Source organism: Rattus norvegicus, chromosome 7, assembly GCF_021556685.1.
Source record: "Rattus norvegicus strain SHRSP/BbbUtx chromosome 7, alternate assembly SHRSP_T2T, whole genome shotgun sequence".
NCBI classification, from domain to species: domain Eukaryota; kingdom Metazoa; phylum Chordata; class Mammalia; order Rodentia; family Muridae; genus Rattus; species Rattus norvegicus.
This window is the reverse complement of record NC_141540.1, coordinates 105,421,311-105,439,676: the sequence shown is the minus strand read 5'-3', so window position 1 is coordinate 105,439,676 and position 18,366 is coordinate 105,421,311. Positions and strand designations below refer to the sequence as shown.

Below are 18,366 nucleotides of genomic sequence, written 5' to 3'. Positions count from 1 at the left end.
CCCATTTACTCTCTGCATACACATACACAACTGCCCCATAATCACAGCCTACCCCACCCACCCCACTCTATCCGGGGTATATATGCCACATTTAGTGGACCCATTAGTACAGCATCATCCAGAGTCAAGTTTGCTCTCAGGTTCACACTTGGTATTGTGGGTTATCTTTCTTTTAGTGTGGCATGTGCTTTTGTTGCAGTACAAAAATCGAGAAGGAGAAAAGAGAGCACGCAAAACAGCACGGGATGATCCGAACAGAGATAACAGGAGCTGAGATTGCAGAAGAAATGGAAAAGGAACGGCGGCTTTTTCAGCTCCAGATGTGTGAAGTAAGAACAGACCTTCCCAGACTCAACTTCTGCTCCTCAGCAGGCTAGGTTTGATGCTTAGAGGGGGGACTGTTTCCTAAGGATTCTAATCTCCCTTTTTCTCCAAGCCCTTTGGGATCCGACATTGCACTGTTGTCTCATATTTTGAGCCCTTGGTCCTATGGGCCTCTTTAAGCCAAATCAGGATTCATTGGTGAGAACCTTAATGTTGCTTGTGAGTGACTGGGGGGAGTCCTGGTGGGAGGTAACATGGGTGCGTAGTACTGCTTTGGAGCATGTGGTTGTTTAAAGCATGGATCCAGCCTGAGTGAAAGTTTAGATGAAGCTAAGGAAGTCTGAGCTCATGGAAAAATGCAGAAAAAGCATGCTGCCTTTAACTTAACAGCTGTGGTTCTCAAACTGAAATCCCATCAAAACCTGTACCCCATTGATTTTAGCACTCACTGTAAGGCAACTTGAGTAATGGAGATACTTTCTGACTTATAAAACCCTAATGGAGAGTGTGTAATTTAAGTTTTTCTCCTCTAAGTTCACCCCTACCCCCACCTTTTTTTTTGTTGTTGTTTTTTGTTTTGAGGTGGGGGTCTTTTGTATCTTTTTCTTCCTCATAAACCTATGGGTCCTTGACCTTTTCAATGTACGGACTCCTTCTTAACTTTGACAAGCACAGTGTCTGTCAGTAGAAGATTTGGGCCAATGATAAGACCAAAGCCAGTGAGTAGCACTGTGGTTAGCTACAGCACCTCATTTTTATTTTTTCTGACTTGCTTCTTTTTAAATAGAGATTTCTTCCTCTGATTCATTTCCTCGTTTAAAGTTTCAGTGTCTCATGGAACATTCTTGAAGGACTGCTCTCCTACCTGTCTTCTGCAGAGAGCAGTCTGTCGCTCAGGACTGTGTGAATATGTTTGAAAGCCACGGCACTAGGGAAAGCAATCATGACATGGAGTGTGTTTGCTGTGTTTCATTCTTGTCTTGTAAAGGAGTTAGCAAACAAACGCTAACACTAATTGCATTTGTGCACACTGACTGAGCTCCAACAGCCTTCCCTAAACAAAGCTCACCTACCTGGGCAGGTTTAGCAATGCTTCCACATGAACTTGAGAGGCCCGTCTGGAGTTGTCAACATGAAAATCTACTTTCTCTCCACAGTATCTCATTAAAGTTAATGAAATCAAGACCAAAAAGGGTGTGGACCTGCTGCAGAACCTCATAAAGTATTATCATGCACAATGCAAGTAAGTGTTGCATTACTTATCAGTGGTCGTTAGCAACCCTCACTGGGCCCCTTCATTTCACTGATCTTCTCTTGATTCTCTTTCATTTAGTGACTATCAATAGTAACAGCTAAATAGATGAGAAACCGTATTATTGTCTTCCATCACCAGCATTTTGTATAAATTAGCAGCTTACAATAAACAACTGTTTGATTAGTCTGAAGCCATGTCTTCTCCACAGCTTGTGCATAAGCCCTTGTCCCCAAGACCATTCTGTTGACACCACCTCTGTCCGTACACAATTCTTTTTGTTTTCCCTGTTACTTTTTACCATGTATTCCCACCCACAGTTTCTTGGTGGGGATTCATTATCCAAACTTTAATTCTTGGAGCATTTTAGATGCTTAGCTCTGTAGAAAGATTCCTGTGAAAGTGCTCTGTCCCGAGACAAACATGGCTCTGCCCTACAGCACCTTCAGTGTGTGTGATTCCATTCTGTCGTGAGTCCATGGCAGTGTCTGATTGCTCATCTTCTTTATTTACTGGGCCAAGTGTCCAGCTGGAGCCTGTGTGAGAACACACCGTTAGCGTCTGTTAGCTGATATACAGAGGAGAGAATGCCAGGTCCTGTCCAAAGCTCACCACCAACTCTCATAACCTAGAGCAAATAAAGATCATTTGAACTAGATAATAATACTCTCAAACCAACAAATGCATAATTCTTTCTGATCTGTCTTATCTGTTCAACAACACCAGGTCTAGGAGGACCTTCGTGTGCAATGACACATTTAAAAAAATCTCAGACTTTGAGTTGCTTAATGGGCAAGTTCAAATCCCTTCTGGCAACAGTCCTCTCACTGAATACCAGTGTCATCTGTCATTTGGGGTTAGAGCTTGTAACCAGCACCTCCAGTTCTTCATGAGGATATGAGAATAAAATAAAATAAAGCATTTTGAAATACATACCGATGGGGCAGCTGTGGTATTGGGAATCATTGATAGATGTTATGGTTAGGGTATTTCTCTTTACAAAGGACCAAATTAATCTTTATTTAAAGTTGTTAACCTTTTTCAAGGTAAATTCTCTCTTATATAAATGTGCTTTGTAAGTGGAAAGAATGTATTTCAATATATATTCAATATATTCACTGTTATAAGGTGAAATGTCTACAGAAGCTCTGACCTGAGGACCTGTGCTAAGTTTGCCTTTATGGTATAGTAGGCAGTTACAAACTTTAAAGTAAGCTGCAGTGATCCCTGATTTTAATTTAAGGTGATATTTTTGTCTTTGATCAGCTTCAGGTTTTTTAGAAACATTTAATCTGCAAACCTTTTACCAAAAGAGATGAATCTCTGAATCTTCTGAGTTGCAGCACTTGACTGCAAATTTCACCTGATTTTAGAAATCTTTCTTAATTCCTAAGTCTGGATAGAAGAGTTTGAGGTCTACAGGCATGCATTTCCCAAACCATAAAGTGTATACATTAGCCTCTGTGAGTAAAGTGAGAGTGGCATTATTTAAAGTGGATGCAGCAAAACAAAAAAGTTGCTTTATTCTTTTTCTGCTTTTCTACCCATAATCATTCACTGGCCTCTTCCCAAAGGCTGGGTGCTTTGCTAGGTTCTGAAGTTAGATTCAAACAGAGCTGCCTTCTAGGGGTTGTCACCTGATACTGGCAGTCGGGTACCTGATAGTCAGAAGGCATTCCATGACATGCACCATGGGCACCAAGAGGAGGAGAGACTCCTGCAAAAAGCTAAGGAGGGCAGTGGCTATAGCTGAAAGAAGGTGATGGGACTTGGGATGGGCCTTGGAGGGCAGGTGGACTTTGGGATCTGGTAACAAAGGCTTTCACTAGAGCACAGAGAGATTGGCAGGACAAACACATAGGACAAGCTCCTCAGGAGTTGAGGTTCGGAGCTATCAGGTGGTGGGATTGACCAATCCCAGGCTTTGTCTCTAGGTTGCCCTATTGTTGGAACACAACATCAAGAAGCTAAGGAGGTTTGCCTCCAGAGGTTCTTCCTGCTATCACAGTCCCTCCCAACCCATATTTAATATGCATAGTGTTGCCCTGTAAAGCATTCTCTATTCACATCTTTATTTAAAGATTTCTTCTGAGCTCCAACTCCAGTTCCCAGATGGTTTTCAGCAGACCCAGCCAGTGCTTACCAGGAAGTTTGCTGCACAATACTTTGGGGAATCACAGCACCTCCGTATGGATTTAGTGTTTACATTGGAAAGAGAGCAGAAACTAGCTGTCCTTACCTGTTCCAGCTCACCCACATCGCTGCTCACTCACCGTGTACATTGCCAATAGCATCCTACTTTCTAAACAAACCACCCACTCTTTTACTCCGGGATTTATTGTGATCTGCAGAGTCAAGAGCGTTTACAAGCATTCCTCTTTCATCATAACAGATTATACTAACAAGTAACACCCCCAGGAACTTATGTACAGTCCAGGATGTCTGGGCTCACCGGTTTTCAATGTGATTTCCCCTTGATATCACACAGTCAGGACACTTTACTTCAGAATGATCAGTAACTTGTCCATAGGGGCACTTGTTTAGTAGTTGCTTAAACATATGTCAGTACTGACATAGTAACCACAGAAGCCAAATTTGTCAAACATCAAAATTCAAAGCTTTGTTTATAAAAGATATTGATAGGAAAACAGGAAGACAACCCACTGAGTGGGCTAAAGCATCTGCAAGCCCCTTACCTAATAAAGAATACAGAAGTACAAAGAATACAACAAAAGGATACTCTGATTTTTTTTTGAGTGGGTAAAGAGTTTGAGCAACCATTTTTTTGAAAGAGATATATAATTGGAAAATATCACATGATAAAATATTCAGCATTATTAATCATTAGGGAAGGACAAATAAAAATCAGAAGTGAAACGCCATTTCATATTGCCTGGGAAAGCTATAATTAAAATAAAAATAGGAAGTAAGTTTTGGAGAGGCTATGAAAAAAACAGCAAACCCATGCATCACTGGTAGGAATGTAAGGTAGTACAATTGTTTGTAAAAGTTTTAAAATAAATACACAGAAGAGCCAAACATAGGTATGTACATAAGAAAAAGTAGATGAATGAATATTATGTAACTATTATTTATAGTACTTGGAAACATGTTTACCTTTCAAGTTAAACAAATGGGGGATATCCATACAGTACAATAGTATTTAGCCATGTGAAAGAATGAAACATTGATGCATACTTTTAACACAAATGAACATATAAAACATTATGCCAGATACAGAAGACCACATGGCAGATTACATGTATGTGTATTGTGAACTCTCTAGGAAAAGTTGGAGACATCAGATTAGTGATTAGTAGGAAGGGGCAAGTGAGTAGTTTCTTCCTGGGACTATGGACATGTTCTGGAATTACATGATGGTTGTGCATTATAACTAGAATAAAAATCACAGGGAAGGACGGATGGCTCAGCTGTTACAAGCACTGTCTGTTTTTCCAGGGGTTCAATTCCCAGCTTACAAGCATTTATACTGGGATCTCATGCCCTCTTCTGGCATGCAGGTGTACATGCAGATAGAGTACTCATATACATTAAATAAAAATAATCACACTTAAGACTGAATTTTACCAACAAAAAGTATCTGGAATGGTTTGTCTACAATTTCAGTTTAACCAGATTTAGAATCACCCAGGAATTAGCAGTCCCCACCCTACCCCTGACCCACGCCAGCTGTGTCTTGAGGGATGTTACAGAGAGAGTTAACTATGGCAAGATCTACCCTAAAAGTGAGTGTCGCTGACAACGGGCTGAGTGGAGAAAGGAAAAGAGAACAGAGCCCCTATACCCCTTCTCCACATTGTTCATCTTTCTCTGCTCTGCCTCACCTACATAGGTGAACTTGAACCTGCAACAACTATGATCTGCAGTCAGCCTCCCCAACTACTACTACAGTGCCCACGCAAGCTAGGAACTAGAATGTGGTACAGCCATTGCTGCAGCTGGTGTCTTTTACTCGAGGGTACACACCTTAGATGGCATACCAGAAACTTTGATTTGATGAGCATGAGATGGCGCCCAGCATCTACATCTAAAACCTCTTCAGCAGGGGGTCTAATATAGCACTCTAGTGTAGCTCTGCTTGAAATTGTTGAAATGTCTGTATAGTTAAATAGGGTGGTGCTTTCCACAGTGTTAAAGATTGTAGGGTGGAAGAAAGTATCAGCCCAATATTAGATACAGGAATTTGGGGCCTGGCTTAGAGTCTGGAAAACGAGGATGTGAGGCTTTGTGTAGATCCCAAAGTGGACTCAAAAATCCTTCTCCTTAGGGCATCTACATTGCACCAAGACCACTGTGGCATGGCAGGGAAATGATCCTCGTCACTTGTTTGGAGAACACAAGGCAGACCACAAGTCTGTGGGGAAATAATCCCATGGGGTAGGGCAAGACTTAGAGAAAGGGGCAGTAGAGCATGGGGGTACCAAACACCTATGCCCTGGTTTCTGTAAACTGAACCCCAGGGGAGGGTCCTGAGGAACTCCCCCTCCCCAATAAGAACTAGCTTCACTTGCTCAAGATAAGAACTCACTTCACTGCAGCTTTGCGTATAGACTTGGTATCAGGCAGTCCTGGATCTGAATCCCACCACTGTGTGGACCTGGTAAGGTATAAAGCCTCGCTGTGCATTCTCTACAGCGTGGAGAGGAAGCTGAAGTGCTTGGCCCATGAGAAGCAAGCCAACAGAGGGACTTGTGAGTCAGTGCTCAGCTCGTACTAAAGGTTCTTCAGTTGTCAGCTCTTGCTATCACAGGGGAGTTATGCAGCTTGCCATCCATGCAGTGTAGCATGCAGCTTTCCAGACCCTTGGCACACTGAAACCTGTACGTCAGCACACGCCGCCTCCGACCTGACTCTCTAGTGTGCAGTTGGACTTCTCAATGCCAGGAGCTAGTTTTTCTTTCTCTCTTTGATTCAAACATGGTCCAGCCACAAGGAAGTGATCTGTGTGTGGATGTTAACACATGTGACATCAGTGAGGACTGCAAGTGTTATCTGCACTGACTGTGACTTCAAATAGTAGCCATAAATTTGTTTGTTGACACATCTTTATGCAAGTGCTGAACTTGACTTCATGTTTATTATATGGAAACTACTTAGAGAAGGTGTGGGGAGAGAGAGGTGGCAAGAATCCTCGGGTTTTGCACATAATTATATTCCTCCTTTTTACTGCTGGTGAGTCACTGTTTTCCACTGTAGTTTCTTTCAGGATGGCTTGAAAACAGCTGATAAACTGAAACAGTACATTGAAAAGCTGGCTGCTGACTTATATAATGTAAGTCCCTATGTAGCATGTGCATTTAACGTTTAAGAAGCATCCATCTGTTTGAAGTCTGTATCAGAAAGGGGATTATGCAGATTAGCTCAGAGATAGGTCAGTGTAAACCTGGCAGAGAGCCTTCATCTTAGCATCTTACCTCTGCAGGCTGTGAAGAGTGGGAGGAGCAAATAAGAAATGAAACAGTAAACTTCAGAAGGGGAGGGGTATGTGTACATACTTAGAGATGGAATAATTGTAACTTGGAAATAACTTGACTGATGAACATTAAAAGAAACTGTATTAGGAATCTGAGTACCTAATTTTAGAAAAGGTTTTAGAATTACAAGTAACAGGCATCCCTGGTGAGAAATGCTCTAAAATCTGAAACTCTGAAGACCAAACTGGCTTGACAGCATAGAAAGAAAATTCCACACATAGCCACATCACAATCAAAAAAAGTTGTGTACATATATACCAGAAACTATATATAGTAGGACACTATGTTTAGCCTGTGTGTTTGAGGCTATGTGGAACAAGTTGATTACATATTTATACTTTTGCCCCACCATATTCATATATATATGCAAATATTCCAAATTGCAAGAAAATATAGAACAGTACTACTTCCATACATTTCAGATTATTCATTATCAGCCTGATACCTATGTTTTTTCAATTATTGAACATGGATCACTGATAGTTAAATCCCAAGTGATTGAAATAAGCAGCAGGAATCCTGGTCCTGGTGCAGTTCTATGTAAACTTTGGTGTATGCTTTGGTGATCAGTGTCTCAGTCATTCATAGGATTTTCTTCTGACCCATATAATTTTACCATGGCATTCTTTCTGTCCATCCTTTCAAAAGCTAGAAATAAATGTTACAAGCATTATTTTCTAACCTTATTAAATAGATTGAGAGCTTTTGGGGTCACTATGTACTGTTTAATAATAATGCCTGGTACATAACTTGCTAATTCTAAACTCTGGGTATTTTTCCAAGATTAGACTGTCTCTTATGTACCAGGCAGTATGAGTACTATAATGGGAAGATTTACTATGACTATGAAATTGAATTGTTTGGTGAGTAGTATATTTGGATAATTAAGCTTTGTTTTTAAAATGAATGATAAAATAACAGGTCTGACTTTTTCTTTCGTAGATAAAGCAAACCCAAGATGAAGAAAAGAAACAGTTAACTGCACTCCGAGACCTAATAAAATCCTCTCTGCAGCTTGATCCGAAAGAAGTAGGTGGTTTATATGTTCCCAGCAGGGCTAACAGTGTAAGTGAGGCTGCTTGTGATTCCCTTTGTGTTTTTCAATCTGTGAAACAGGCACATTGATAACTTCCTACTGGGGTGGGTGTGGGGACAGATGAGGTAAAAGATAGAACTATGTATCTATAGTGATGCCCAGTATAGACGCTGTGTTCCCACCAAGCAAGGTGGCACAGGCCTCTAAGGCTTATCACTGAGAGGCAGAGGCAGGCAGAGCTCTCTGACTACAGAGCCAGCCTGGTCTACATAGTGAGAACCTGTCTCAAAAAAGAAGAAACTGTGTTCTTTCACCTCCTCATAAATAAATGGTACCCTGGAGTCTACTACTTTGTAGCCTTAGATTTTTCTTTATGTTAACCTTTAAAGCAAGCAGCCCACCTCATAATTCTCTTCTTCAGACCATGCTTATCATTCTGGGAGGCCAGAAATGGTCTTTCATTTTACCCAGAGATTTAAGGAAATATTTTGATAAAAGTCCTTTCCAAATTTGCCCCAGAATCAAGAAAATTCAGTTAAGATGGTCTCTAGATGTTAATAGTATAGAATGAGTGGTGGATTTAGATTAATGAAACTCACAGGCCCTGAGTTACAAATGTGATTTTTCCAGACATTGATACCTGCTGTGTGGCTGCTGTAGTCTGGGTGCTAAGTGTAGATCCCTTCATTAAAGAGGGTATAGTGTCATTTGTTACACGGAAGTCAAATGTGCCTGTCTATGCAGTATTTAAATGCAGTGTTTAATGGTCATATAAAAGATGTATTTGTTCTGTCAGTCCCCAAACTGTTATGATAGTGCCCAACAGTGACATCACTGTTTTCTAAATTCCTGAAATTTCTGAATGGATTCATGTGGCCAAAGGTAAAGCACCCTCCTTTTATCACCATCCCCCAGAATGCACTAGAAACTGGCCTTATACTGTAGCCTTTAAGGGTTTCCTTTTCTAAGGCTGTAACTGTATCTTACAAATATTTTTTTTCCTTTTTCCTCTCCAAGTTCAGGTTTTACAAATGTTTGGTAGTTTGGCAAACCTTAATGGTAGCTAGTCTCCTGCTCTCCTGGCCCCATCAGAGTAGGCCGATTCCTATGACCATCTGTGAATGGAGGCATGATCTCCACTGCAGACTCAGGCTGTGACTGTGCTTGAGATCAGGAGCCTGAGACCATCTCAAGGGAAGGGGTTTTTTGTTTGTTTGTTTGTTTTTTCCTTTTTTTATTGAATATTTTATTTATTTATATTTCAAATGTTATCCCCTTTCCTGGTTTCCCCTCCAAAAACCCCCTCCCATCCCCTCTCCCCCTGCTTCTATGAGAGTTCTCCCACACACACCCACTCCCTTCTTCCTCCCCGCCCTGGCATTCCCCTATACTGGGGCATCTACCCTTCACATTACCAAGGGCCTCTCCTCCCATTGATGTCCAACAAAGCCATCATCCTTTGTTACAGATGCGGCTGGAGCCATGTATTCTCTTTGCTTGATGGTTTAGTCCCTGGGAACTCTGGGGGATCTGGTTGGTTGATATTATTGTTTTTCCTATGGCATTGCAAAGCCCTTCAGCAGGGAAAGTTTTTTTTATTGGAAGCTGAAGCACAGATACTCTCTGCTGACATGCAAACCCTAAGAGAAGTAATCTTGAATGATTTTTAAGTGTACAAGCAATAGAAAGGCCCAAATGGAAAGGGGAAAGACTAAACATGTGTCTAAAGAAAGCTGTGATGGCTTTACTGGTTCCCACAAAACCATTTCTTACCTTTGTGTTGTTACCCCAGGGTTGCAGGTGGGGGTTCATTTTGCTTTATATAAGTATTGCTATATTGTGCTCAGGTTTGTGAAGAAGCAAAGTTTCATAACAAAAGGAGTATCTGGGAGGTGAAATGAGCATGATGTGATTGGTATTTAACTCTACCTGAAGCTGATTAATGGGTTTTAATTGTCACTCCTCCTAAGTGTTCTATAGCTAAAATTAACATTTCACAGCATGCCTACCCACCCCTTTCTAATGCTATCACCTCTTATTGCAAAATAACATATCAAGTAATTATTTTTAGCGACTTTGAGGTAATAGAAACTATCTACCAAGTGAATTTGAAGGATAATATCTACCAGAGAGTTCTTGTCCTCTTCTAATATTTCAGAAGAGTGCAAAGTAATCAAAAATACTTCATGAGAAAAGCACCCAGCAAATCATCTAACCTAATTAACCTTTTGCCAGTTTCTAACATGGCTTGATTTAAAGAAACCATCTTAGTTTTGCTTCCTGGTGCTATGATAAAACACCCTAACAAGAGCAATATATATATTATAGGCAGTTCAAAGTTACTGTCCATGATTGCAAGCAAGTCAGTACAGAGACTTGAAACAGTCAGGAGCAGAGAGCAGTGAGTTAATGAGTGCTTTCCAGTGCTCAGCTCACTTCTCTGCTCTGGTTCTCTCCAGGATCCCTGCTGTGGGCATGGGGCATCCAGGGTGGGTGGCTCTTCTCATCTCAGTTAATCCAATAAACATGAGCCCTTCCAGAGGCCAAGCTGACCTCACCAGACTCTCCTCCCCAGGTGGTTCAGGATAGTATTACGTTGACAATTAACTAGAAAGTTCAAGAATTTTAGGGGGCCAAATAGTCTAACAAGATGCCACCAAGACTGATAACCCTTAGCTCGATTCCTGGACTCGTGTGGTGGAGAGAACCAACTTCTGCAAGTTGTCCTCTGACTGCAGCACACAGGGGCACTCAAATAAACCAGTGCAAAGGGAAAACAACCTAGCAACTGTTAAAGAGTTAGGCTGTGAGCGGGTCCCAGGTACTGGGAAAGCAAGCGCATTCTTTCCTTCAGGTTAAAGCATCGGGTTTTTACTAAAATGTTCAGTGAAATGACTGATCTTCACCTTATGAAGTAGCCTAACTTAGAAGAACTACTTGCTGTGTGAATATTTCTGTTAACTCTTCTAACAGTGATTCTATACATTGTGTGTCTAGTATCTGAAAGTGTAAAGTATCTGAAAACTAATGGGCCTTTCATGATGTGGATGCAAGTTGACTTACTCAGCTTGTTGCTCCTCCCTCTCTCCTCAGTGTGCCAAACACTACCCAGAGTTCAGGCACTCACCAGCCACACCTGCCATTGTAAACTTGAAGCTCTGTGGTAAAGGTTTGCTTTTCAATTGAATACCGAAAACATTCACAAACCCATTAAATCAGTGAATAGGAATTACATTCAGTTCAGAGGGATGAGGTTTTACAGACTAACAGTGCATATCACATGTCATTGTGGCTTCAAAGAAAGTGATTTCTCTATCTCTACTAGGGTATAGGAGGTCGAATTGGAAATCAGTAAGGTAGATTCCGTGAGGTAGATACATTTCCTAGCTCTTGGCATAAAATTACCCAAAGGTTTCAAGTTCATTGTTTATTTTCGCTGTTGCATGTTTTTGCCTAAATGAGTTTAGGACTTGGCATTTTTCTTTCCTGAATATGTTGTTTATTTCTCTCATGCTATCAAAGAACTCAAGACCTATGTCATTCTTCAGTTATATGCATCAAATTATAAGTAGTGCTGATAATTTTGCAGTACTTTTTCAAAACTAAATTCATCCTTTCATTTATTGATACTGCGACTGTGCACCAGGTGGTGATGGAGGCACAAGCCTGTCATCTCAGCACTTGGGAGGCAGAAGCACGCAGATTCTTGAGTTTGAGGCCAGCTTGATCTACAGAGCAAGTTCCATGATAACCAGGGCTACACAGAGAAACCCTGTCTCAGAAAAGCAAAAAATAAAAAAGTCCTTCTACTAAGTAAGCTGAATGGCCATTATTTCTCAATGCAGTAAAACTAATTTATATGCCTTTATTAACCCAAGAAAGTCATTAATAAGTAATTTCTGGAATTATACAGAAAGTCAAAAAATGCAGATCTAATGGCTCACCTGGTGAAGGTGCTTGCCACCAGAACTGATAACCTTCAGGAGAGATTGACTCCTGGAAATGATCCTCCTGCTTTGCGTGCACATGAGCACGCACGCTCACGGACGCACACACACACACACATGCACACACGCACTAAATAAATGCATAATACATATATACATATGTACATGAGTACATAAAAGAATGTAAAAAGAAATGTTAATAAATTTTGCAAGAGACCCCTAGATCTCATTCTGCCCTACATCCCTACCCCAGATAAGCTGATTTGTTCAACTTCGTGGAAGGAATCTGGCTTGTTGAAAACAAACTTTCTTACATTAAGGAAGAAGTGACTAATAGGGATGGAGAGATGAGTTAGCAGTTGAGAGAACTTGCTTCTCTGACAGAGGTCCCAGGTTCGATTCCCAGCACCCACATGGTAGCTCACAACCACTCACAATTCCAATTGCAGGGGGTCTTATCACCTCTTCAGACTCTGAAGGCTCCAGGTATGCACATGGTACACAGACTACATGCAGGCAACACACTCACATAGATAAAATAAATGTTAATAAAATAAAAGTATCCTTGGAAAACAAGAAAAGAAGACAGACAGACAGACAGAAGAGTGTTACTTGCAACCCCTTCCCTTCATCATGCACAGACTACCAGGTCGGAGTAGGAGCATCCTCTAGACAGTCTTATGCTTGGGATCTCAAGTCTCTCTGGCCCTCGGAGAGGAGATGCTTGGGGCATGTCTTTGAACACAGCGTTCACATCAGCTGTAGAATAGCTTTACAAAGCAATATTTTCCTGGCAGTGTTCCTCCAAGTACTGTTGGAACTAGAGAAAGGTTGAATGTCAAGAGAAGCTCCTGACTTTCACTGTTTGCTGAACACAAGCCGTGGATAAATATCCAGAGGCTACAGTAGCTCTTTCCTTCTGTACCATCAAATCTCAGTTACTTCTTGTAACTGGACATAATACCACCCTCTCTTCAGGGACTGGAAAGATGGTCTTGTTGGCGAGAGGAATAAAGTGCTTGCTGTATAATCATGAGGACCTGAGTTTGAACCCCAGCTCCCACATAAAAAATCCAAGTATGCCCATAATTCCACCTCTGGACATTTGGAGGCAGAAAAATCCCTAGAGATTGCTGGCCAGCTAATCTAGCAAATTGGTGATAGATCCCAGGTTAATGAGAGATTCTGTTCAAAAAATGCAATAGAGAGTAATTGAGGCAGACACCTACCTGACAGTGGTCTCTAGCCTCCACACACATGGGTGCCTACGTATGTGGGTGCATCCACACATACACACACATTTCTTTTTTTTTTTTTTTTTTATTAACTTGAGTATTTCTTATATACATTTCGAGTGTTATTCCCTTTCCCGGTTTCCGGGCAAACATCCCCCTCCCCCCTCCCCTTCCTTATGGGTGTTCCCCTCCCAACCCTCCCCCCATTGCCGCCCTCCCCCCATAGACTAGTTCACTGGGGGTTCAGTCTTAGCAGGACCCAGGGCTTCCCCTTCCACTGGTGCTCTTACTAGGATATTCATTGCTACCTATGGGGTCAGAGTCCAGGGTCAGTCCATGTATAGTCTTTAGGTAGTGGCTTAGTCCCTGGAAGCTCTGGTTGCTTGGCATTGTTGTACACACACATTTCAATTGGGAAACAAGAATACAGAGGACATCACAATATGTGGCTCTGGTTTTCTGAGTATTCAATTTATTTTGGTTTCAATGAGACGTTGGTTCTCTCTGCTCCCACATTTTGAATGGTGTTAACATTTACCTCATCATCCTTAATCATGGTTAACTATTATTAACCACACATAAGCTAAAATACGTAAAACTTGATCGATATAGAAGTATTTTACTGTTTTATCATCCAAAGTCTATTATGATCAAGATGTGTTTTCTAGTATATCTTTACAATCGTCTTTTCTATGTATAGTTTACAAACTGCTAAAGTTACGGCTGATAAAGTTTTTAACACAATTAACTATTTTCAAATGTTCTGCCTTTTTTTCTGTGTTGCTTTGCCCTTCCTGATTGAAGTCTAGAAGAGTAAGTTAATACATTTTGTGAGAATACGTTGTCCCACTGTGTGCCTAGAGACCTGTGTTCTCATGCTGCAGCTCCACTTAATGTTTGTTCGTTTATTTTGTTTGTATTTTACTTCTTGCATTCTCATATTATGACCATTGTTTGTTTCCTGTCCTTAGAGTCCGTAGTTAGGTACCAGTGGAGTGCCAAAGTGAAACCAGGCTTGCTTGCTTCCATTGCTGGAGTATGCATGCTTTGTCACGTCCTAGACTTCTCGTGCCATAGGACGCTGATTTCAGACTAAAAGTGTTGGCATAGGTCTGTTTCACAGAGTGCCATAGGCAGATTATTCCTTTTCTGGAATGTTTGCATAGTTTCCCAACTGGGTAACTCAAGAGGTCTAAACTGCTCTCAAATCCAGGACTGTTTTGTACATTTCAATAATCAAAAGGTATCAGAATTCAGATATTCTAATTATAGCTGCTCAGTGTATAGTTAGTTACAAGATTTGTATGCTAATTGCCAATACCCTGCTCTGAAATCTTTTTAATGAAGATGTCCTTTATTTAGAGGACTCTAGCACACACGTATAGGGGACCAGGTACAGCAGAGGGAAGAGCACTGTGAGCTTGCACACTCCCTGCCTTCTGTTCCCATTTAGCCATTCTTGTTGCTTCCTGCTGCAAGTAGAAACAGGGGCTGAGCATAGCACCGTTTCTTTTATGTTTGAATTAGTACTAAACTAGACCTGGATTCTAGGCTCTGCCTAGGACTTGCTTTGCGTGTGTGGCAAATATTGACGTGTCCTGCTTCCTCTGCTAAAATAAAAGGTAGGGCTTGACAGCTCCCAGAGTCCATAATTGGCAGACCAGCAGGCAAAGGCTCAGTGGCCCAACAGAGCAGTCTCCGACATTTGCTAGTCTGTTCTTCTGTCTTCCAGGACTCTCAGAGCCGGCAAGGTGGCTACAGTATGCATCAGCTCCAGGGCAACAAGGAGTATGGCAGTGAAAAGAAGGGCTTTCTGCTGAAGAAGAGTGACGGGTATGTGTCCAGCCCTGGCTAGGCCACTGTGAAGCAAGCACGCCCATGCAGTGTTCTCCCTGGAATTGTGTCTAGGCTCTTGTTGAGAAAACATACTTAAAAAGCTTTCTGAGCTGGTTCTGCTCAAATAGTTGACCTAACCTGATTGTTCTGCATCCAGGTAGCACCTCTGGCTTGTGACTTGCACTTTTGGAAAACTGAGAAGAGAGAAACTCAGCTCTGCTTTATCACTGTCATATTCTCTCCTTGAGACGGCACCTGGCTGCCCAAACCCCAACCTTGCTAGTATCCTATGACATTGTCCCTGTCACAACCAATCTAACACATACCCTTCCTTTTCTAACTAAAAATAATGTGCCTCTTGTCATCTCGGCTGCTTCAGTGAAGTCTTTCTTGTGAGTCGTGTGTAGTTGAACCCTCGGTGTTCTCTGTGAGCACCTGCTCCATGTTGCTGGGCCTCTTCCTCACCTATGCCCATCACACAGGACTGAACTGACAGTGAGAGAGAGCCCAGACCTCATCCGGGGTGCTCTGGCTTAGCACCCAGCATCTCACCTGTGTCTGTCAAAAAGGACCATACTGCCTTTGACTGCTCTGGACGCATTCAAGACAGAAACTGGCACAAGCTTGTCCTGACCCCTTTATTTTGGTCTGTTCCCCCTTCAAACATTCACCTCACACACATAGCGAACATTCTAGCATCTGAAGCAGACGGCTAAGGGAACTTGCCTTTACTGTCATGCAGCCTTGGCAGAAATGAAGAAAGATAAAGGAGATAGTTCGGTGGCAGCATGGCCAACGCCCTGTGCTCAGGTTGTACCAGAGAGAGCCGGTAAGGAAGGGAGCACAGGGGAGTTATCTTAGAGTTAGAAACAAAGAAAGCATATCAATGTTTTATTTTCATATGTGAGAGATAAGTACTAATAATCCAGAGTTGCTTTTGATGGTTTCTAGGGAAGAGAAAAATAGTGAAATCCTTCTACATGAAGACAGACCCTCTTGCTAAGAGTAAGCACTTGTATGTTGTGTGATTTTCATTTTCCTACAAATTGCATTAGTAATTTTTAACCCAATCTTACAATACTTGTTACTTAAAAATTATTGTAAAATAAGAAAAAACAATTTTAGTTTTTTAAATAACTTTAAAACTTTATGCCTCAAAGGCACTTAGAGGAGCCATTGTGTATATTTTCTCAGAGCAGTCTCAGATACCATCATGATACAGATAACACAGATAGACAGTCTCTAAGAGGTTAAGGTACATGAGCAAAACCATAAAGCTTTGCTAGGAGAATGCCACATGATAACACGGACTGAAGCCCCACCGATACTTTCTTACTTGTATGAGCTCATTTTCCCAGGGGCAAGGTGGGGCTGTCAAGAGTTCACAAAGGGCAGGTGCAGTTGCCCACACCTAGGCAGGGGATGTCTTCGGAATGTCCTCTTTCCTCTGTGACCAGGAGCACCTCATTAGCTATCTCAGCCAAAAAGATAAGAGCCTTTGTTAATTTCCTTGGCTCTAATAACTGTGTAAGAAAATATGAGAACTTATTTTATATTATGTTTCCATAATATATGTGAATAAGAAAGGTTAATGAAAGAAATTTTAAGTAAATTGAATGAACCTCATAGGAACTGATCCCTCCAGGTCAGCAGTCTGTTGGTAGAGAGGGATTAAGTGGTGTTGGCTAGGCAAGGAGTGTCTTGCTGGGATCTTAACAGGCTCCTGTGAGAGAGATGAAATAATCGCAGAAGCACTTGAGTAAAGCCGCTGCAGGTGTGACTGACAGGTGCTTCCTCTAATCAAGCATGGTCCCGGTCCTTGTACAAGAAAGTGGATCATGTGACTGTGATTAAGGACAATTTCTCAGATGATGGTTCTTATTCCTTCCCTAAGAGACTAGGATTTTGTTTGTATGTTCAGTTTACATGTAATCCAATGATGTAGGTTTTCCCTTCCCTCTGTGCAGCATGCTTTGGAGCAAACTCCTTCTAGTAGTTAAATAACACACAAATAATGTTTTGTATTCTTACCAGACGGACTTAAGAAGTGGGAGGAAGCATGACAGAATATGGTTATAGGCCTAGAAAACCTTCAGTGGCCTCCTGGTGCTACTCTTATAAGGCAGCAGAAGGCCTGACTTCTTTCCTTGCTCAGGATGTCCCTGCTCCTGTGGACCTGGTGGCTGTGGTCCCAAGCAATGCAGATCCATGGCTCACTCACTCTTGTTCTCGAGTTCGCCCCACCCATGCATGCATGTGCGAGTGTGTGTGTTTATTGGGAGGTGAAGAGGAGTATGTGGAGGGTGGGTTGCAGGAGTGCACACAGGTCCACCTATGTCTAGCCTTATGCCTGTGCCTAGGGCTTTGTGAAAATATGTTGATGGGAGCTATTTAAGAAACAGCCTTTTTTTGTTTTAATCCTTTGCTCAAATTTTTCAAAGTGTGTCACGTCTACTTATGAATGGTCTTAACAAGGTTAAATTTTCCAGAGGAGGATTCTAGTTACCACTACCCCCCACCCCCCGCAAGAAGAAAGTTCTTCTTTCTTCCCCAAATATGGAATATTCTTACCATGTGAGCCCTAATCTCTTTTCTCCATATTCTAAGGCAGCACCTGACTGTTCCTTGCATAGTTGATGTCTTAAGTTTAAACTCCGTTATTTATTAATTATGGAGGCAGTCTACTTGCAAGGCCTTTTAGGAAAGAATCAGAGATGTGGCTAAAAATTCTTATTAGCACTATCTCCTGTGGGGTTCTGCACCCCATCCTAGAGAAGGGAACTTCTGTGTAGGAACTGTAACAAATGTATTTTTTCTGCTACTAGAGTCTGTTTCTTTTTTCCATTGTCATTTCCATTTTTCATTGTCAAAAACATTTCTACCGTGAGCTTCTCTCTACATGCCTGCCTATCTGAACTTCCTTCTTTCTGCCTGGCATAATAACAGACATCTGGGATTTTCTGTTTTGTGCAGTTTGGGGAGGAAGCTGGTTTTATCTGGGGAGAACTCTTCATAATTACTGCTTTGCCTCCTGCCACATGATTGCACACTCCAAGTGAATCATGTACAATATCAAGTTCTGTTTGACTTGCTCCCTAGGATCCGGAAAGTGTGGCAAAGAAGGAAGTGTGCTGTCAAGAATGGGATACTGACCATTTCACATGCAACTGTAAGTGAACCCAAGTCTTTCCTTATCTGTCCTCATGCTTTCTTCTCTAGCCTCCTCAGCTCCAGGGCAAAT

General features: G+C 41.7%; 1 protein-coding gene across 17 annotated transcripts in view; it reads left to right on the top strand.

The window, feature by feature from the left end:
* The window catches only part of Asap1 (ArfGAP with SH3 domain, ankyrin repeat and PH domain 1), a 299,561-nt gene that overhangs the window by 217,436 nt on the left and 63,759 nt on the right, over positions 1 to 18,366 (top strand). For 9 of the 17 annotated variants that reach the window (XR_015624060.1, XR_015624061.1, XM_087557335.1 and 6 more), the window contains 6 exons: positions 200 to 329; positions 1,482 to 1,567; positions 6,794 to 6,869; positions 8,014 to 8,100; positions 15,022 to 15,122; positions 18,225 to 18,294. Coding sequence is in view for 14 of the 17 variants with exons in the window: in XM_087557335.1 (XP_087413461.1) it covers positions 200 to 329; positions 1,482 to 1,567; positions 6,794 to 6,869; positions 8,014 to 8,100; positions 15,022 to 15,122; positions 18,225 to 18,294 (550 nt within the window). In the remaining 3 variants the exon portion in view is untranslated. 17 annotated transcript variants of the gene reach the window in all.